The 18,428-nt window shown below is 33.5% G+C and overlaps 2 protein-coding genes across 2 annotated transcripts in view; one reads left to right on the forward strand and one right to left on the reverse strand.

Moving 5' to 3' along the window:
• LOC107023406 (sorting nexin 2B-like) overlaps positions 1-4,368 on the forward strand; it is an 8,417-nt gene extending 4,049 nt beyond the window's left edge. Inside the window, exons 4-5 of the mRNA XM_015224095.2 lie at positions 1,468-1,554; positions 4,052-4,368. Of these exons, the coding sequence (XP_015079581.1) occupies positions 1,468-1,554; positions 4,052-4,132 (168 nt within the window). The 3' untranslated portion in view covers positions 4,133-4,368. The remainder of the gene's footprint in view (positions 1-1,467; positions 1,555-4,051) is intronic.
• Positions 4,369-4,605: 237 nt separating this feature from the next.
• On the reverse strand, positions 4,606-7,597 carry LOC107021434 (probably inactive leucine-rich repeat receptor-like protein kinase IMK2). The gene is made up of 2 exons (XM_015222092.2): positions 5,447-7,597; positions 4,606-5,376 (listed from the first exon to the last, which is right to left on the reverse strand). The coding sequence occupies exons 1-2, from the start codon at positions 7,359-7,361 to the stop codon at positions 4,760-4,762; spliced, it is 2,532 nt and encodes an 843-aa protein (XP_015077578.1). The 5' UTR covers positions 7,362-7,597; the 3' UTR covers positions 4,606-4,759.
• Positions 7,598-18,428: the final 10,831 nt, after the last annotated feature.

Here is an 18,428-nt window from a genome sequence, read left to right on the forward strand (position 1 = left end):
TATATATACACACACACACACACACACACACATATATATATATATATATATATATATATATATATAAGAACCAACATTAAAGATTATTCAGTAATTGAGGGCAAAAAAGTGATACATATACTGCAATGGGAAGTCAAATGTAAATGCTTCATCTGGTTGATTTGCATTGGCCTCCAATCTGCAGATTTTTGGCTTCCATTTTTTCAGACAAAACTGGGACAAAAATAGACCATAGCTATTTAGTTCATGATATTCTTGTCCGCATCATCTCTCACTTATTACTCTGAGCACCACAAGTGGAGCTAAACTTGGCAACCTAGAATTTCATATCAGTGGATCTTGTTCATGCTTGATTCTATTATAGACTATTAAAGCTCTTTTTACCCGTATTGGATTAGTGAAACATAATGTGAGGTTTCTATGGCCCTGATAGGACAGAATAGTAGCTTTACGAGTGCTTAAGATTAGGATTGGACATCACAGACCTACTTCCTCAGAAGGTTTATCTGGCAAATTCGTTTAAAGCGTATTAACCTTAGTGTTGGAACAATATTTCTGGTTTATTGATCAGGTGCTGCCAACTATGTACAGTGTAGGTGATGTAGGTAAGCCGAGGCAATAGAGTTACTATTCAACATGTCCCTTGTTAAGAAAATGGCTTTTGAGCTAACATAACCCATCCTCTCAATCAATGAGGGACAATTAACACCCTTAGGCACTCTTACAACTGGACATCTGATGCATGAATAATACGAGGGCCTAACATTGGGTAAATCAAGAATAAAGATGGTTCAGGTTTTGATACCATGTTAAGAAAGTTGACCTTAGGCCTAAGCTAGATCATGAGATGAGTATTGTCCAAAAGAGACAAAACCTATTTCCTCAGCCAAGGTGGGACACTTGATATCAGCAATCATGCTACAATATAACAAATACTTTCATGCTACAATAAAACAAATATTTTATATTCAATGTTACTAGGCAGTGTATAGTCATATTTGAATGAGGCTTCTTAGAGTCTTTTTTTTTTAATTCAAAAGAGAAGCTTGTTATGATTTTGTATTTGTTCAACCTTTTAAGGTCACTGATGTTTAGTCCTTGGTGTCCATGTTGTTTCAAGAAGTAACCGGTTTGCTAAATCAGTGCTCTTAAATGATTTTCGATTAGTTTTCTTTTAACAAATTTAGTTGCTGAAGTTATTTTATGTAAGATCCCTCCAACCAGACTCCGGCTTCAATCAAGAGAGTGACAATGCATGTATTACCAGTTCATCTAGTTTAATTTGCATAATGGTAATTTTAGGAAGGCGATACTTCTGTATTATTTTTTTTATTGGGCTCTGATCTGGGAAAGTATATAACTGCTGTATAGAGGGTATTTTGATTTATCTTCTCTTCCATTTTCTTTAATACTGCATCATTTTTCAATGAGATTGACATTATAGCTGTTTGATGGTGAATCTTGTAGGAAAACAACAAGAATGAGCTTGCGAGATTTGAGAAGGAACGACGTGATGACTTCTTGGGAATGTTGAGAGGATTTGTTGTCAATCAGGTATCTTTGTTTCTAGACCGAGAAAAAATGTATTTTGTTATCTAGTGTTTTGCATCAAATGCCTTCTCGGAAATCATTGATTTAGCAATATTCTGAGGAACATGCTTTATTTTTCCCCTTGTATTAGTAATGCTCGTAAGTGGCAATTGAATTTTTTCCAATATGTCCAACTAAAATTATAGACCATTTTAAACTCCAGATGTCAAGCACACTTAATCTAGTTATATCTATTTTTAACCATCTAGTATAGTCAGGGTAATGTCCGTTCTCCACCAACTTTCCAAAGAGTGCAAGTGTTTTGGCAAGTGCAAGAAAAATAAATAGGCTAGATATCAGCTTGTCCTTTGTGTTCCCTTAGAGAAACTTTAGAGTGGAAGACGTAAGATTTCATCTGAAAATCTAATGCTAAAGAAAAAAGAACAGGGAAGGATGAGGGGGGCAACTTTTCCGCTATAGAGATTAGTGATTGGAAAATAAGTACCCTGCGTAGGATATCAGAATATGCCACATAGCAGCTATATTTTTCCTGTCACAAAGCCGGTTTTGGGTCTTCACTATTGGTTTTCTAGTCTTCTTAGACTTGTTCTTATTCTTTTAGGCTTTTCATGAACAACTACATCTCTTGGAGACAGGGAGGATCCTTGTCTCAATTACTTTAGAAAGGACTATGACATAATAATTGCATCCTCCCTGACCTCTTCTGCAGCATGCATACTCAGGGAGGGCCGTTCTCCTTCTTCCCACTCCATCCTATTTCATTGCTACAAAATTGAGTTTGTTAATTTTTTAGCTGAATACAGAAAAGTTGTGTTGAATGGGTAAATGACGAGGGGAAGCTGAGAGAGAGCTGATAAAGGAGATTTCTACGTACATAGAGGGGTTTGGGAACATGTTGTAATCTTCAGTCATTTCTTTATTGCCTTGTGGAATGATCTTTTTTGGGTGCCTCATCTCTTTTCCTCTCATATCGTGTCTCAACGGGGAAGTCAATACATGGTTTGAGACAAGGTCCATTAATAGAATGTCTTTCCCGTTTCTCAGTGAAAAAGAGTGAATAATGATGAGGAATATTACGTAGCTTTAACTGCTTTTAACTCAAGGTTTAGTGATGTATAACTGATGGACAATAGGTGATGTATTTTGTGCTACGCCCAACACTAGGATTGAGTGTAACATTACAGTTTTAAAGTTTCCTGTGGGTTTGCTCTGTACTCTTGTCCCAAGAAGAGTAAAGGTTAAAGTATTTACGAACTGAGTTGTTACTAATTAAGTACTGTTGAGACTGATGATTGCTTGAAATGGTGCTGGTCCATTTAGGTTAAGTGACTGGGAGTGGAAGATTGATAATCAATCAAGTGTTAATGTGGGATCTTGGGTCTGTTTCTGTGGTTTCAGAAGCTATGAGCACAGGAACTAGAGACCTGGAATATTGTTATAATATCACGAATTTTGTACTTGGAATCATGTGAAATGTTGATGCAATGCGTTCTGCATTGCTTTGTTTCCTTCAGGTCAAATGATCATCTTTAAGGAAGTCAACAGTATAGTTTCACAACGCTCCATGGGGTGGGGGTTCAATGCCTGACAAAAAAGGCCAAAGCAAAAAAGAATCTTTATTCTTCTGGGCTTGTTTAGCCATTTCTAATTACTCTCTTCTCGATATGGTAGTAGCTATCATTTAGTTTTTAGGGTGCATCATTGTGAGTTCTAATCCACCATATGATTTGGAATACAAGCATGTGAATAACTTGGAAACATCCTATGCATGTAGCAACTGCGTTCATTTTAGAATTTCGGGACCCTACTGCCAATTGATGGGGAGTTGCTTCTGATGTTTATTCTAGTTTTCAGTAAGCTAAGGCATTGAGGAGGTCGACTTGCTGTTTTAATTTCTCTGGCCAGTCTCATTGAACTATTTGAAGTACTTCGCTTTGTTAAGCCATATTGTTAAACTGGATGATGATTAGATTCATTCTGAAGCACGATTATTCAACAGAACTAAGACCCTTAAATCTGGTTCTACATTAAATGTGACGTTGGTGGAAATCAATTGTGTTAGCCATCGTGGAAACGTGAAAAAAATGCTTGTAGTAATGATTACATGGTAACCGGTGTTGTGCTTAACTGAAGGCTAACATACATTATCAACTTAGCTCAACTCAAACAAATTTCTTACTGTCCTCTATTCTTGTTACTTGTTTGTGCTGTAGTTGGCTTTACGGTTTGAGCAATCTGTATTAGAATTTTTAGCTTCAGATTTTTGTGATCCATTCATTTCTGGGACAGACATGAGCGTTTCCTTGAACTTTCTTGTGACAAGTGTATAGATGAAACTAAAGGTCACCTTTCAACTTTTCTTAGACAAGTGGATCAATCATTCTGCAATGGCTGTTTTCAGTTGAAATGTTACTAATGATATTCCTTTCCAGCAAGAGATATTTTCCTTGTATTCCCTCGAAAGATTTGTAGGAGAAAATGACATGTTGAGTTTTACCAGGCAGGATATGCAGAAAAGATGGCAAATGTTTGGGAGACGGTTGCAGAGGAAACAAAGGGATATGCAAAACATGGTAGCTGAGAAGTTGCTGTATATAATGGCTTTTAGCTTCTGCCTTTCTTTTATCTATTTTTAGTCCCTTTGTTTTGTATTGTACTTTATTTTGTATACAAGCTTAGAGACATGTTCATATCTTAGGGCATAGATGTTTGATCCAACATATTTTTCCTCGTAGAGTTCTAATTGATAACATGTGGGGATTTTCATTTAAAAAACTTCCCCCAGATCCTCATATTTATTTGTTGAGTTCCAGCTAAGTTCACTTGATAAAGGCCTCGAGAGCCCGACACTAGGAGTAGGAAGAACAGGAAAAACCTTTGAGAACTTCAAACGTTCACCTGCAAATGTCATGAAATCTCTTTCTTAAATAATAATATTTGGTTGACTCCAGTTTGTTGGATTTCACAGAAAATGATCTGCAAGGTTTTTCTTCCTCTCTTACTTGAGCAGTTTTTAGTGTATTTTATTGGTATAAAATAAATAAAGAAAAGAAATTATGGAAATTAGGAGGATTCCATTGCTGCTCAAAATAACAAAACAAAATAGCACTCACTCTTAAGTATCTACAGACAGTAGAAGAACAAAAATAACCAACCTAATTCAAGAATGAAAGAATCGTGGCACAAAAAAAATACTTAGATGAGTAATCTAATGTCTATAATCATCGCTTGCTGCGGCACCGTCATCCCCAGAACTGGTAGCTGTTTCAGGTCTAATTTCTTCTAGTTGCTGGAGAAGTTGCTGAACTTCTGGTCGAGCTGATGGTGACGGGTCAACACAATGCAAAGCCAATTTCAAGGTGTTCAATAATTCATCACCGATAACGGATGCATCCCTCATTAGTTCTAAATCAAATACCTCATTTGTCCACTCCTCTTTCACAATTGATGCAACCCATTGAGGCAAATCCACACCATTCATTGCTTCTCCTGGTGACTTCCCAGTTAGAAGTTCCAGTATAATAACACCAAGGCTGTATACATCTGTCTTTGTGTTTGCTTTCTTGAGTTTTGAAAGTTCAGGTGCTCGATACCCAAGTGCTCCAGCAGTTGCAATCACATTTGCATTTGCTGCAGCAGTCATAAGGCGTGAAAGACCATAATCTGCAATCTTTGCATTTGTGTTGTCATCAAGTAAAACATTGCTTGACGTAAGATTCCCGTGAATGATATTGGCATTTGTATGAAGGAAGAGCAATCCCCTTGTTGTACCCTTTGCTATTCTCATCCTTGTTGCCCAATCAATTGGTGTATCAGGACTGCGAGCTGCAAAGAACACCAAGGATTTATAATCTGAAACAAAAGTGAAATGGAAAACTCAATTGTGCTTGCTTACCATGAAGAAAAGTTGCCAAACTTCCCTTAGGCATGTAGTCAAAAACAAGAAGTTTCTCTCCTTTAGGTCCCATGTAATATGCTCTAAGGGCAAGAAGATTTGGATGCCTGATCTTCCCAAGAATATTGACTTCACTCTCAAATTCCCTTTGACCTCTTGTAATCTTCTCTCTCAATCTTTTCACTGCAACTTGATCGCCATCCTCTAATGTGGCCTTGTACACCGTACCATAAGTGCTCTTTCCCATTATTTCAGCCGTTGCACACAGAAGATCATCTGCTGTGAACACAATAGGTCCATCAAAATGGACAAGCTTTCCTCCTGTATCTCCTCCTCCTGCTGCCTCAACTTCTCCAGCAGTTGGTGGAACACCCTTTTCACCTCTGGCTGCTGCAGCCGCCCTAGTCGTGCCTTGTCCATCCTTCCCTGCTTTAGCCGCAGATCTTTTCCTGATCAAGCAGCATAGGAGAATGCAACACAGCAGAGCCAAGATTATGAGAAGTGCCCCTCCTGCTATGAGAATTATGTCCTTAGTACTTAACTTACGATGTTGCTTTTTTGGTGTTTCGGAGGATGGGCTAACTGGAGAGATTGGACATGGGGTTGATGCACTGTAACCACATAGCTGAAGATTACCCACAAAGGCACTCGAGTTGAATTTCCGTGCCAGATGAGTCGGAACGGGACCAGACAGATTATTATATGAGACATTGAAGGCACTAAGATTTGGTAAATTCTCTAAAGAAGCAGGGATTTCTCCACTTATATTGTTATGAGCTAAATCTAGTTGTCTAAGTGTAGAGATATTTCCTATAGTGACTGGAATATCACCACTAAAATGGTTGCCCCTCAAGTTGAGAACTGAGAGTTTCTGCAATTTTATTATGGCTGCTGGGATTTGGTTATCAAGTTGGTTGCTTTCCAAGTTCAAGACCACTAGTGAGGATAGATTCAAGAAGCTATCAGGCAAGCTTCCATTAATAGCATTATAAGACAAATCAAGTGTTGTAAGACTAGAGAGTCCCCCAAAATGACTTGGGATAACTCCAGTCAATTGATTATGACCAAGTGAAAGCTCAACAAGTTCATTCAACTTGCCTAAGGAAGCAGGAATACTTCCAGAAAAGAAGTTGTGATCAAGTGTAAGAGACTGAAGTTGGAAGAGTCTTTTTCCATTTCCATCCCAAGTATCTGGTATTGAGCCTGAAAGATTGTTATAGTTGAGATGAAGAAAGATGAGTGAGGGAGATTGTGTGAGACTTGTGGGGATTGAACCAGACAAAGAGTTATGGCTAAGATTAAGCCTATAAAGCTTAGTTGAATTAACAAGACTAGGTGGAATTGCACCAGAGAATGAGTTATTGCTGAGATCAAGTGTTTGAAGAAGAGGGCATAAACCAAGAGAAGCAGGAATAGAACCAGATAACCTATTGTTAAAAAGTTGAAGTCCTCTAAGATTAGGTATGAGTCCCAAAGTAGAAGGAATTGAACCACTAATGACATTATCATGTAAACTGAGTTTTCTAAGAGACTGAAATTGTCCAATTCTTTCAGTAATTTTTCCACCTAAACCTCTCCATGGAAGCTGAATAACAATAACTTGTCCTTGAGCACATTTAATACCAAGCCATCCACCAGAACAAGCTCCAAGTCCACTATCATTCCAGCTTTTCAAGAACCCTTTTGGATCAATCAATTCTTGTTTAAAAGCTTGAAGTGCTTGAAAATCTGCTGCAGTAATAATTATCCCATCCCAATCTTCACCTGAAGTTGGCTGAATCCCAAAAAACAGTAACTGAAATAACAAGAAAAGTTGAGCAAAAAGAAAGAACCTTTTTGCAAGATGAGTTAAAAACTTGTTAACTCGAAAAGGGTATGGTTCAAAACTAGTAAAAACTCCATCTTGATCTCTCATTTCCAATAAAGATTGAAACTTTCCTCCTCTCCCTAATTTGAAACCAAAACACTAGTTAAAAGAAGAAGATTTTGTAGTATGAGAGGAGCTAAGATTCCACGTGAAGTGGAAGCATATAGAGCTAAAACTATGAGAAGTTTTATTGGGAGACATGAAAAAGTGTCAGGGTGTAATCAGATTCACAAGACAGGCAGGCTCCAACACAAAATAATTATTACTATAACGGCTAGTTTTTCTACAACTAAAAATGCTTTGGCCTTTATTATTGGATAGTTATGGATGGTGTGTTGATAAAAAAATTTACTTTGAAAAGTGGGCTATTTTAATTTTGGCCACCTAATAATTAAACCTTCTCTAACGGCTATCTTTTTCATGCTGGGGTCCCTTATATTCTAATTGAAATTGATACTTTTGCCTTGTCTTTATTTGTTCATTTACTAATTTGGCCTTTCATGTATATATCCTCCGTCTTAATTCAAAACGAATGACATATTTTTATATTTAATAAAAAATTTATTTCAAAATATAAATTTTATTTTTAATAAAATAATTTCTAGCCAAAAGATGATTATGCCTTATTTTAGAATTATTTCTTAAATTTCGTGTTAAGTCAGACTATCTCAGAAATTTAAACGGGAGAGGTATATTATTATGATTTGATTCTTACCGCTGGTCTAAGCGGGGGGTCCATTTAGTCATCCGAGGTTAACTAGATTTGACGTTTCCTTAATATTTGTTTATTAACAAAAAAATAATATGGCTCCTTTTTATTGTCGTTGTTGTCCAATTGGACAACGACAATAAAAAAAGTACTTCCCACTCAATGAAACATTTGGGTTCACATACAAGCAAGGAGTGGAGATTTTTTAAAAAAAAATAATGGTCTAATAATCTTAAATAGTTATATAATAATAAATTATTTTATTAAAAGTAAAAAAAGAACATAAAAGTTGAGTTTTTTAAATAAAAAAGGTATTTTTCTTTTTAAATGTCTTAATAAAAAAAATGTGATAGATAAATTGAAATTGAAGAAATACTAAAAGAGAGTTTTGAAAATGCAAATTTTGATAGAAGATAAGTTTAAATGTTTAATGTATCTTAAAAAATATATATTTGTGGGGGGTTGGTCGTTTTATTATAAATTTTGTTTATGTTATATAATAATAGTTTTTTTTCTTGTTTTCAGTGGTTTGTCTTAATATGTTGTTTTTAAATTATTGCATTATTAAGTTGTTTTTTTGGTAGACTTTGTACTATTTCTTTGTTATATTAACTATCTTTTTCTCACTGTCTCATGTTATTTTACTTGAGAGGGCTTTTTGAAAATGATTTTTCTACCTTCACATGGAAATAATAAGTTATGCGTATATTTTACATTTTTAAGATTTTACTTGTGAAATTTTATCAAGTATATTATTGTTATTATTTTATGTTCCAATTTATGTGACACTCTTTTACTTCTAAATTAAATAAGATTAATTTAATATTTTATAATTAGAATTTATATAGTTAAAAGGTTATGAAAAATATTATAAGTTGAAATTATTCCCATATTAATATAATAAAAATACATTTTAAAAAACTAATAATAATATGGGAAAAATGACACGGTTAAATAAACTTATACTACTTAATTATGCATCATAGCTATAATTTGTTATAATAGCACCGCGACTAATATTATACATTCATTACGTACGTTGACTAAGAGTTTGTATAATTAGTTACATTTGTATAATTCGCCACTAATAGTTTTTCATTTAATTTGTATTGTATACGAAACGTATTTGTATATGACGATGATTTCCTTTGATTTTTCAGTTTTTTCACCATATACATTCAATCTTTTTTGTGTATAACTCTTTGAAGTTTGTATAAAGAGAAAATACATTAAATTTTCCTTGAACTTGGCGTCAAAACTTACTTTAGCACTGAAACTACAGGAGTGACCAAATACCCCCCTTAACATTTTTGAGGTGAATTAAATACAACTCTGATAGTAGAATACCACTTTCACCTGCCACATATTAGTCATGTAAGCGTCACAGTCATGTCAACACCACGTCATTAATTTTTAATTATTTTTTTGCTTATTTACCATTTTTCTTAAATATTTTTTTAAATTCATTACACTAATCAATTAATATTTGCATTTTAAAATCAAAATTGTCCCACCTTCTTCCACCCTCTCTCTTCTACATCCCCCGCTCCTCCCCTCTTTCTTCTTTTTCCCGATCATTTTTGACCTTCAATTGTTGTTTTCTTCTTCGGCATTCACTATTTTTTTTAAAAAAAACATACGTACTTTTCCTTCTTCGAACTCTCTCCTACAAATCTATCATCTGAGAATGACATTTTCTGAAAGTATTTTTTTTCTTAAAAATTCAAATGAAAAGTGAAGGTTGAATAAGAAAGTTGATAGACCCACATTTTTTGCATCTAGAATTTAAAATGAGTAACTTCAAAATTCAAGAAATTCACATTCAATAATATGAATTAGGTGTTGGGTTCTGTGGATTGACGAATAGTTAGTGAGGTAAGAGATGAACTTGAAGGAAAAATGACTAATATAGAAGAAGAAATGTATTAGAAGTGTTTTAATGGAGAAAAAAACATTTTAGGAAGACGACAAAATAAAGAAAAAATAAAAATATCATTTTTTTAAAAAAAAATTGAACCCACAAATTACATTTACTTTTAAACAAGAAGTTTCACTTTTTTTAAAAAAAATTTAACTTGTAAAAAAAATAAAAAATCTTAATTATATATTGGTCAATAAAAAAAATGTCATGATGTGTATGATATAACCATTCAATATTTTTATCTTTTTATTGTTTCACGCGCTTTTAGGAGAGTGAATACACTTACTTTGCCACTTCAGCTCTTAGAGTGGTATTTAATCACTTTAAAATTGTTAAGGAGGGCATATAAAAGTTCATATAGTTAAAGTACTAAAATAAGTTTTGACGCCAAGTTCAGGGAAAATTTGATGTATTTTCTCTTGTATAAACGAGTAGTTTTCAGATTTTGTATAGTATAATTTATATAATGTAATTTGTATGATATATTTTGTATAATTGTTTAAAGTTCATATGTTTATGTTAGTATCAATTAGTCATTTCAAGTTTTATCATATTTGAATAATTGCACACTTTAAATTACTCAAAACACGTGAATTATACAAACGAACCTGTGAATTATACAAATTATTGCTCTCTCTCGCTTGTCTCTCGCCTCCCTTTCTCATTCTCGCTCGCTTCGCTCCTGCCTCTCCCAATCTCGCTCGCTAGATATACAAATACATATTTATAATAAATAATTATCTAACTGATATACATAACCAATTCACCTTTAATTTCTTTCACTCTTTGTCCTCTCTACTTCCTCTCTCAGTCTCACTTGCCACTCTCCTTCCTATAACATATACTTACGAATTGTAATAGCAAACTATAGTTATAAAGCGTAATTAATCTATTTTGAGTTACTATATGTTAATAATATATTAGAATAAATCTCAAAAGTAAAAAATATCAAGGTAATTGAAAATGAAATAGTACTTCATAAACAAATTAAAAAGGTAGCTAAACCTCGTAAATTTAAAGAGTAGTACTAATTTATTATTACTTTCTCATTAGTACATTTTATACAATCTGTTCATCCAGAACTTTACCAACAATTTAACTTCAATGGACCGAAAAGAAAATTCATTTTTGAGTTAAATGTGCCGGTAAAAGTAGCTTTTGGAAGTGTACCAAGAAGGCGATTATTTAGAAAATTTACATACACATTGCCCAAGTTTTTTTAAAAACGAAAATAATAGTAATAATATATATTTATATAGATTAAAGGAAAAATGTACAAGTACCCCCTCAACATATTCCCGAAATCACAGACACACTTATACTATACTAAGGTCCTATTACCCCTTGAACTTATTTTATAAATAATTTCTACCCCTTTTCGGCTTACGTGACACTAATTTTAAAAAAAAATGTCAACTATTGTTGGGCCCACAAGATAGTGCCACATAGGCCGAAAAGGAATAGAAAATTATTAATAAAATAAGTTCAGGGGGGTAATAGGATCTTAGTATAGTATAAGTGTGTCTCTGAGATTTCAGGCATAGGTTGAGGGGGTACTTGTTCATTATCCCTAAATTAAATGTTATAACTATAGTTTGATTTAATTGTAACTCGTAGCAAATTGTTGTCATTTTGTCTCTCTCCATGAATTTCTCGCTCGCCACTCTCGTTTATCGTTGGGTTGTCTCTCCTGCCTCTCTCGCTTTATCCAAACACAAATGTATAAAATGTATTTGTGTTTGTATAAAGCGAGAGAAAAAATTGTATATATACATATCTTTTCGTTCCCCTCTCTCCACTCTCCCAGATCGCTCGCCACTCTCCCAGATATTGCTCGTTATTCTCACTCGCTTCTCTCACTTTATACAAACACAAATGTATAAAATGTGTTTGTGTTTATATAAAACGAGAGAAAATTACATATACAAGTACATGTATTTTTCTCCTATACACTTGTAATTATACAAGTACGGATCTTCCCCTGTCTAATTTTCTTTTGTCTTTCTCTCTTTCTCGCTTTATATAAACAAAGATTATACAACTAATTCTTTTGTATATGTATACTGAAACAGATTATACAATTATTTTTTTTTGTATATGTATAGCGAAAATATACAAATTAATAGACATAGCAAACATAAAATTTGTTATGAAACACAATTAGCATCAGTATCTCAATTTCAATTCAAACATGGGTTTGATTCACAGTCCATGTTCTGAGAAAGATTTATCATCCGAAAAGAGGAAAAAATGGAGTCTTTGTCTAAAGAAATGCGTTGAGAAAGGGCAGACGTATAGAACCTTTCAACGAGATAGTGCTTTTTCAACTCTCTCAAAATGGAATCTATTCCAAACATATATGCCATGGTTCCTTACTTCGACATGGTACAAATATCTAAATTTGATATTTTTAGATACTTTTTCAGACCTATTGCCAATACTAAGTAGCAGTCAAAAATTTGTATCCATTTTTCCTGATATTATGCATGGATCAGGTATATCATGGCGAATTCTTCAGAAAAAATTGTGTCTTCCACAATGGAATCTGACTATCTTTACAACATACAAATATAATTTTTATGTTTGATATATATGAAAATTGTTCTTGTTAATTTCATTATATTTTTTCCTATAATATTTTCTTTTTAATTTATTATTTTATAACACATTATCGATATGAAACTCAAATCAAACGGAAGGAATTGGAATAACGTATAGCACTAGAGCCGTCAATATGGGCTACGCCTATTAGGCCGGCCTGGCCTAACCCGGGATTTTATAGGGTTGGGCAACGATTTTTGGAGTCCATTTGAGAAAAGGGCTTTTTAGCCCGGCCTGAATAAGTCTGCTGATTTGTGGGGCTTGATAAATATCGGTAGGGCCAGCCTGTGGGCCAATAAAAATTAATTAAAAAATATAATATAATATTAAAATTTAAAATTAAATAGAGTCCAAACTCAAAACAATTAGGCTAATATTTCTATTTATATATTTATACTTTTACTTGAAAAAAACTTAATAAATATTATAAAGATAATTTTATTTGTGGATTTGATTAAAAGTAGTAACATTAACATCATGTAATATTATTTTGTCGATATTTATGATAATATCTTTAAATTATAATTTATAATTTAATTTAATAATTCTAAAAATAATATATTTTAAAAAAAAGTGGGCTGGCCCGGCAAGCCTGTAGCCACGTACTTGTGGGTTGAGCCTGTCGTTTTCTGGGCCACACCAGAAATGTGCTAGCCCGACCTGACCCGTAAATGTCGAAGTCTGTATGGATTAGCCCGGATGGAATGGGCTAGCCCATATTGACAACTCTATACAGCACCAAATTTTTGCCCTATTCTACTTGTTTCTAAGGTGTGACTGATTTTATTAATTTCTTATCTTGATTCTTAAAATAGTGCGGGACAAACCGTTTATTTTGCTGAGATTTGTTAAAATCTGCCACATCACACATGATATGATGATAATTGCAGAAGATATAATTATATACAACTAGTGATACTTGTCATTTTTATGTATTTACAAGCTGCAAATTATTTTCTATTATTGATATTAAAAAGTAGAAAAAAATGTTCTAAATATGCACTAGTGCAGTAATAAATTTTGCATTTTAAATATCACTATTACTTTTCCAGCTGCAACTTATGGGGGAAAAAGTTAATGATAGTAGACACAACATTAACTTGGTATAGGCTCAAAAACTCAAAATATACGATTTAATCACCTAAATAACTCCTTATATAGTAATAATTTGACTTTTTTATCAACATAGCAATAAAAATTTTAAAAAACAAAATAAATAAAAAATAATCAATAAATTATAAAACAACAGTACACGTTTCCTATATAAATAAAAATTTCATTCCTTAATTTCGTCTCATTTTATCATTTGCCTTCCACAAATCTCTCAATAATTAATTCTATAATATTTTTATTTCCTTATATTTCTCCTCTTTTTAAAATTTTTTCTTATAATATTGAATGAAACATGTTGTAAAACAAAAGGAAAAAGGCAAGAATATTTAAACAATATAGGAAGACAAAATAGTGATGGGAAGTATAGAATAGGTAATATTCTTATTATCTTCAAGTGTGTTCCATAAGGGTGAAAAGACTACCTTTTATAAGATTTAGAAAACACCCTTTTACATTCTTTAACCGAATACGTTAGCACAACATTAACTCTTACATTAAATAGGTTCATTACGTTATGTTTTTTTATGAAAAGAAACATCCATAATTCAATATTTATATAATACTCCCCCTTGAATGTTTATATAGATAAGGTTCCTCGTTAAAACCTTACTAGGAAAAACATAGTGGGAAAAAGTCTAGTGAAGGAAAAAGAGTATACACTTCTTGTAATACGCCTTGAGTGCTGCCTCATTAAAAACCTTATCAGGAAAACCCAATGCGACAAAACCATAGCTAAGGGAAAAAGAGTACAACACGTATTTGCTCCCCCTGATGAAAAACTTAATTGATATCTTGGAGAAGACGCATCCCAATCTTGTATCTTAGCTTCTCAAATGGTGACGTTGGCAATGCCTTAGTGAATAAATCTGCAAGATTATCACTCGAACGAATCTATTGAACATTTATCACACCATTTTGTTGAAGATCATGTGCGAAAAAGAACTTAGGTGAAATATGTTTTTTTGGGTCTCCTTTGATATATCCTCCCTTTAATTGAGCTATGCAAGCAACATTATCTTCATACAATATCGTTGGAGTCTTTGTTTGCACAGAAAGGCCGCATAATTGCAGAATATGTTGAGTCATTGATATCAACCATACACACTCTCGACTGGCTTCATGAATGGCTATTATCTCTGCATGATTTGAAGAAGTAGCAACTACTGTTTGCTTCATCAAATACCATGATATAGCTGTACCTCCACATGTGAATAAATAGCCTGTCTGAGATCGGCTTTATGTGGATCTAACAAATAGCCAGCATCTGCATAACCGATCAATTCTGACTTGGATGCATTAGAATACAACAATCTCATATCAATTGTTCCTTGAAGATATCTGAATATATGCTTAACACCTTTCCAATGTCTTCTTGTTGGACATGAGCTGAATCTCGCCAATAAACTTACGCGAAACAAATATCTGGTCGGGTATTGTTGGCAAGGTTTTCATCACCAAGAATCTCTTCATCCTTTTCTTGAGGTCGAAATGGATCTTTATTTATATCAAGAGATCTCACAACCATTGGGGTACTCAATGAGTGTGATTTATCCATGTAAAATTGTTTTAAAACCTTTTCAGTATATGTTGATTGATGGATAAATATTCCATTTGTCAAATGTTCAATCTGAAGGCCAAGACAAAATTTTGTCTTACCAAGATCTTTCATTTCAAATTCTTTCTTCAAACACTCAACGACTTTTGAAAGCTCGTTAGGAGTTCCAATGATATTCAAGTCATCAACATAAACAGATATTATTACAAATTCAGATTTTGACTTTCGTATAAAATTACAAGGACAAATAGGGTCATTCTCGTACCTTTTTTTAGCAAATATTCACTAAGACGATTATACCACATTCACCCTGATTGTTTTAATCCATATAAGAATTTTTGAAGCTTTATTGAAAAACTTTCTTTTGAATTTTTATATGCTTCAGGAACTTTGAGTGCTTCAGGGATTTTTATAAAAATATTGTGGTCTAGCGAGCCATACAAATAGACTGTGATAATGTCCATTAAACGCATTTCAACCTTTTCATGAACTATATCATATTTATTTGATACCTGAAGGTAATTGCATCTACCACAGGAAAAAAAGTTTCCACATAATCAATGCCAGACCTTTGTGAAAATTCTTCTGCCACAAGTTGTGCTTTGTATCTTACGACTTTACCATTTTCATTGCATTTTCGCACAAAAATCCATTTGTGCCCTACTGGCTTGACACCTTCAGGTGTTCGGATTATTGGTCCAAAAACTTCACGTTTTTCAAGTGAAGCCAATTATGTTTGAATTGCTTCCTTCCATTTTAACCAATCATTTCTCTGTCTACATTCATTGACAGATCTTGGTTCTAAATCCTCATTTTGTTGCATTATTTCAACTACAACATTATAGGCAAAAATATTATCCACCACATTATTATTTAGATTTCACCTTTTTCTCATCGAGACATAATTTATATAGATTTCCTCATTCTCATTATTTTCAGGTACATGGACCTCTTTTGTGGTGTCATCATTTATTATGTCTCGGAGCTTTTTATGAGCAATTGCCTCTATATTATGATCATCATCTTGACTATTTATTCCTTTCCTTTTTTGAGGATTTTTATCCTTGGAATCAATTGGTCTGCCATGTTTTAAGCGTGGTCCAGACTCATTTGCTTTAACATTTTGTTCTATAGGGACATCAACTCGAACATGAGAATTAGCAGCTGAAATATATGATTTAGTAACCTGTGGAAGGTTAGTAAATGCATCCGGCAGTTGATTTGCAATATTCTGCAAGTAAATTATCTTTTGAACTTCTTGCTCACATTGATTTGTTCGAGGATTTAAATGAGACATTGAAAGTGAATACCAATCTATCTCATTTCCCTACTGTTTTTGTTCTTCCCCAAATGTTGGGTATACTGATTTATCAAAATGACAATCAACAAACCTTACCGTAAATAAATCTCCATTTCTAGGTTTCAAATATTTATAATAGAATGAAATTTATACCCAACATATATCCTCAACCTTCTTTGGGGACCCATCTTTGTGCGTTGTGGTGTAGCAATTGGAACATATACCGCACAACTAAAGATTCTAAGATGGAAATGTTTGGCTCCTGACCAAAAACCAATTGTAATGGGGAGATGTCATGATAACTGGTAGTCATTATGCGCACAAGTGTTGTTGCATGCAAAATAGCATGCCCCCAGACCGAAACAGACAACTTTGTTCTCATCAAGAAAAATTGTTTTTATTGCATAATCTGGAAATTGTGCTTTTAACCTTATTATTTGAGTCAACAACCTCGCAAAAGCCATATTGCGAGTTGATAATAAGCACACATGAGACCATCTTGTAGATTCATCTATCAAGACCATATAATATTTAAATGGTCCACATGCAGGGTGAATAGGTCCACATATATCACCCTGTATCCGTTCCAGAAATGCAGGGGATTTCACCCCAATCTTAGCCACTGATGATTTGATAACCAACTTTCCTTGTGAACAAGCAGCACAAGAGAATTCCTTTGATTGAAGAACATTTTGGTTCTTCAAAGTATGCCCATGTGAATTCTCAATTACTTTGCGCATCATATTATAACAGGGATGGCCCAACCGATCATGCCAAATGATAAAATCATTAGAATCAGTAAGCCTTTTGTTTACTATGACATGTGATTCAACTGTACCAATATTTGTATAGTACAACCCAGAAAGTGCTGGCAATTTTTATCCACAGTTTTCTTATCTACATTTATTTTAGTAATATAAAGGTATTCCACCTTACCTTCATTCGCAGTCTCAACATGATGGCCATTTTGGCGAATAACCTTGAAATTTAACACATTTCTATGAAACTTACTATAATACAATGCATTATCAATTATCAATAATGTTCCTCCACGTAGTAATAAGGCCGCTCTTTCAGAGCCATCAATTAATTTTATACTACCGGATATTGTATTAACATATGCCTTTTTCATTATCAAATGAGAGAAATATTTCTTTTCTCTTAGTGTCGTATGAGTTGTGGCACTGTCCAGAAGACACATATCTCCACTACTCATCTTGGATCCAACTGAAGACTGAAAAATTTTATTTATCTTCACAAGAATAAAAAATTCATAATAAGAAGTACGGAATTTAACAAAAGAAATCTTAAGTACATAAAATTTAATTAAGACATTAAAAGTACATAAAAATATTATTCATTTTCTAGTTCAATTATCAATCTCAGTTGTGATCCCCAAAGAAGTCCTCAACTTACAGATGAGTAATATCATCGAGCCCATCAAAAGCATCATCTTTCAATGCTAAGTTTGCCTCAACATTCTCATTATATTTTTGAGAAGATCCTGCCTGAACATCATCTTTGAGAGTCCAATGTGACTCTACCCGTACATTAGAAGAGGAGGCACCACCTTTATTTCCTTTCATTTTAAAGAAATTCTGATACAACCTGACAAAATGATCAGGTGTCCGACATTCATTTTTCCATTGACCTATAAGGCCACAACGATGACAGATGATTGCCCTTTTTTTTAGAAGGATTATTTTGAAAACCTATATTATTCTCCCTTTTGTTATGACCATAACCTCGACGATTATTATATCGTCTTTCGCCTTTGCCACGGCCACGCACATTATCATGGGTCCTATACTTTGTCTTATTTCAGACTGGTCATGTGCATCAACCGCGTGTGCCTCCGATAATGGAGCACCTTCAGCGGGACGTGCTTCATGTTTTTTTCATTAAAAGGTCATTAT

Source organism: Solanum pennellii, chromosome 6 (assembly GCF_001406875.1).
Source record: "Solanum pennellii chromosome 6, SPENNV200".
NCBI classification, from domain to species: Eukaryota; Viridiplantae; Streptophyta; class Magnoliopsida; order Solanales; family Solanaceae; genus Solanum; species Solanum pennellii.

Coding starts and splice junctions, on each gene's coding strand:
- LOC107021434 (XM_015222092.2), bottom strand. CDS start 7,361: ATGAGAGATCAAGATGGAGTTTTTACTAGTTTTGAACCATACCCTTTT. Junction 5,377..5,446: donor TTTGGCAACTTTTCTTCATG/GTAAGCAAGCAC, acceptor TGTTCTTTGCAG/CTCGCAGTCCTGATACACCA.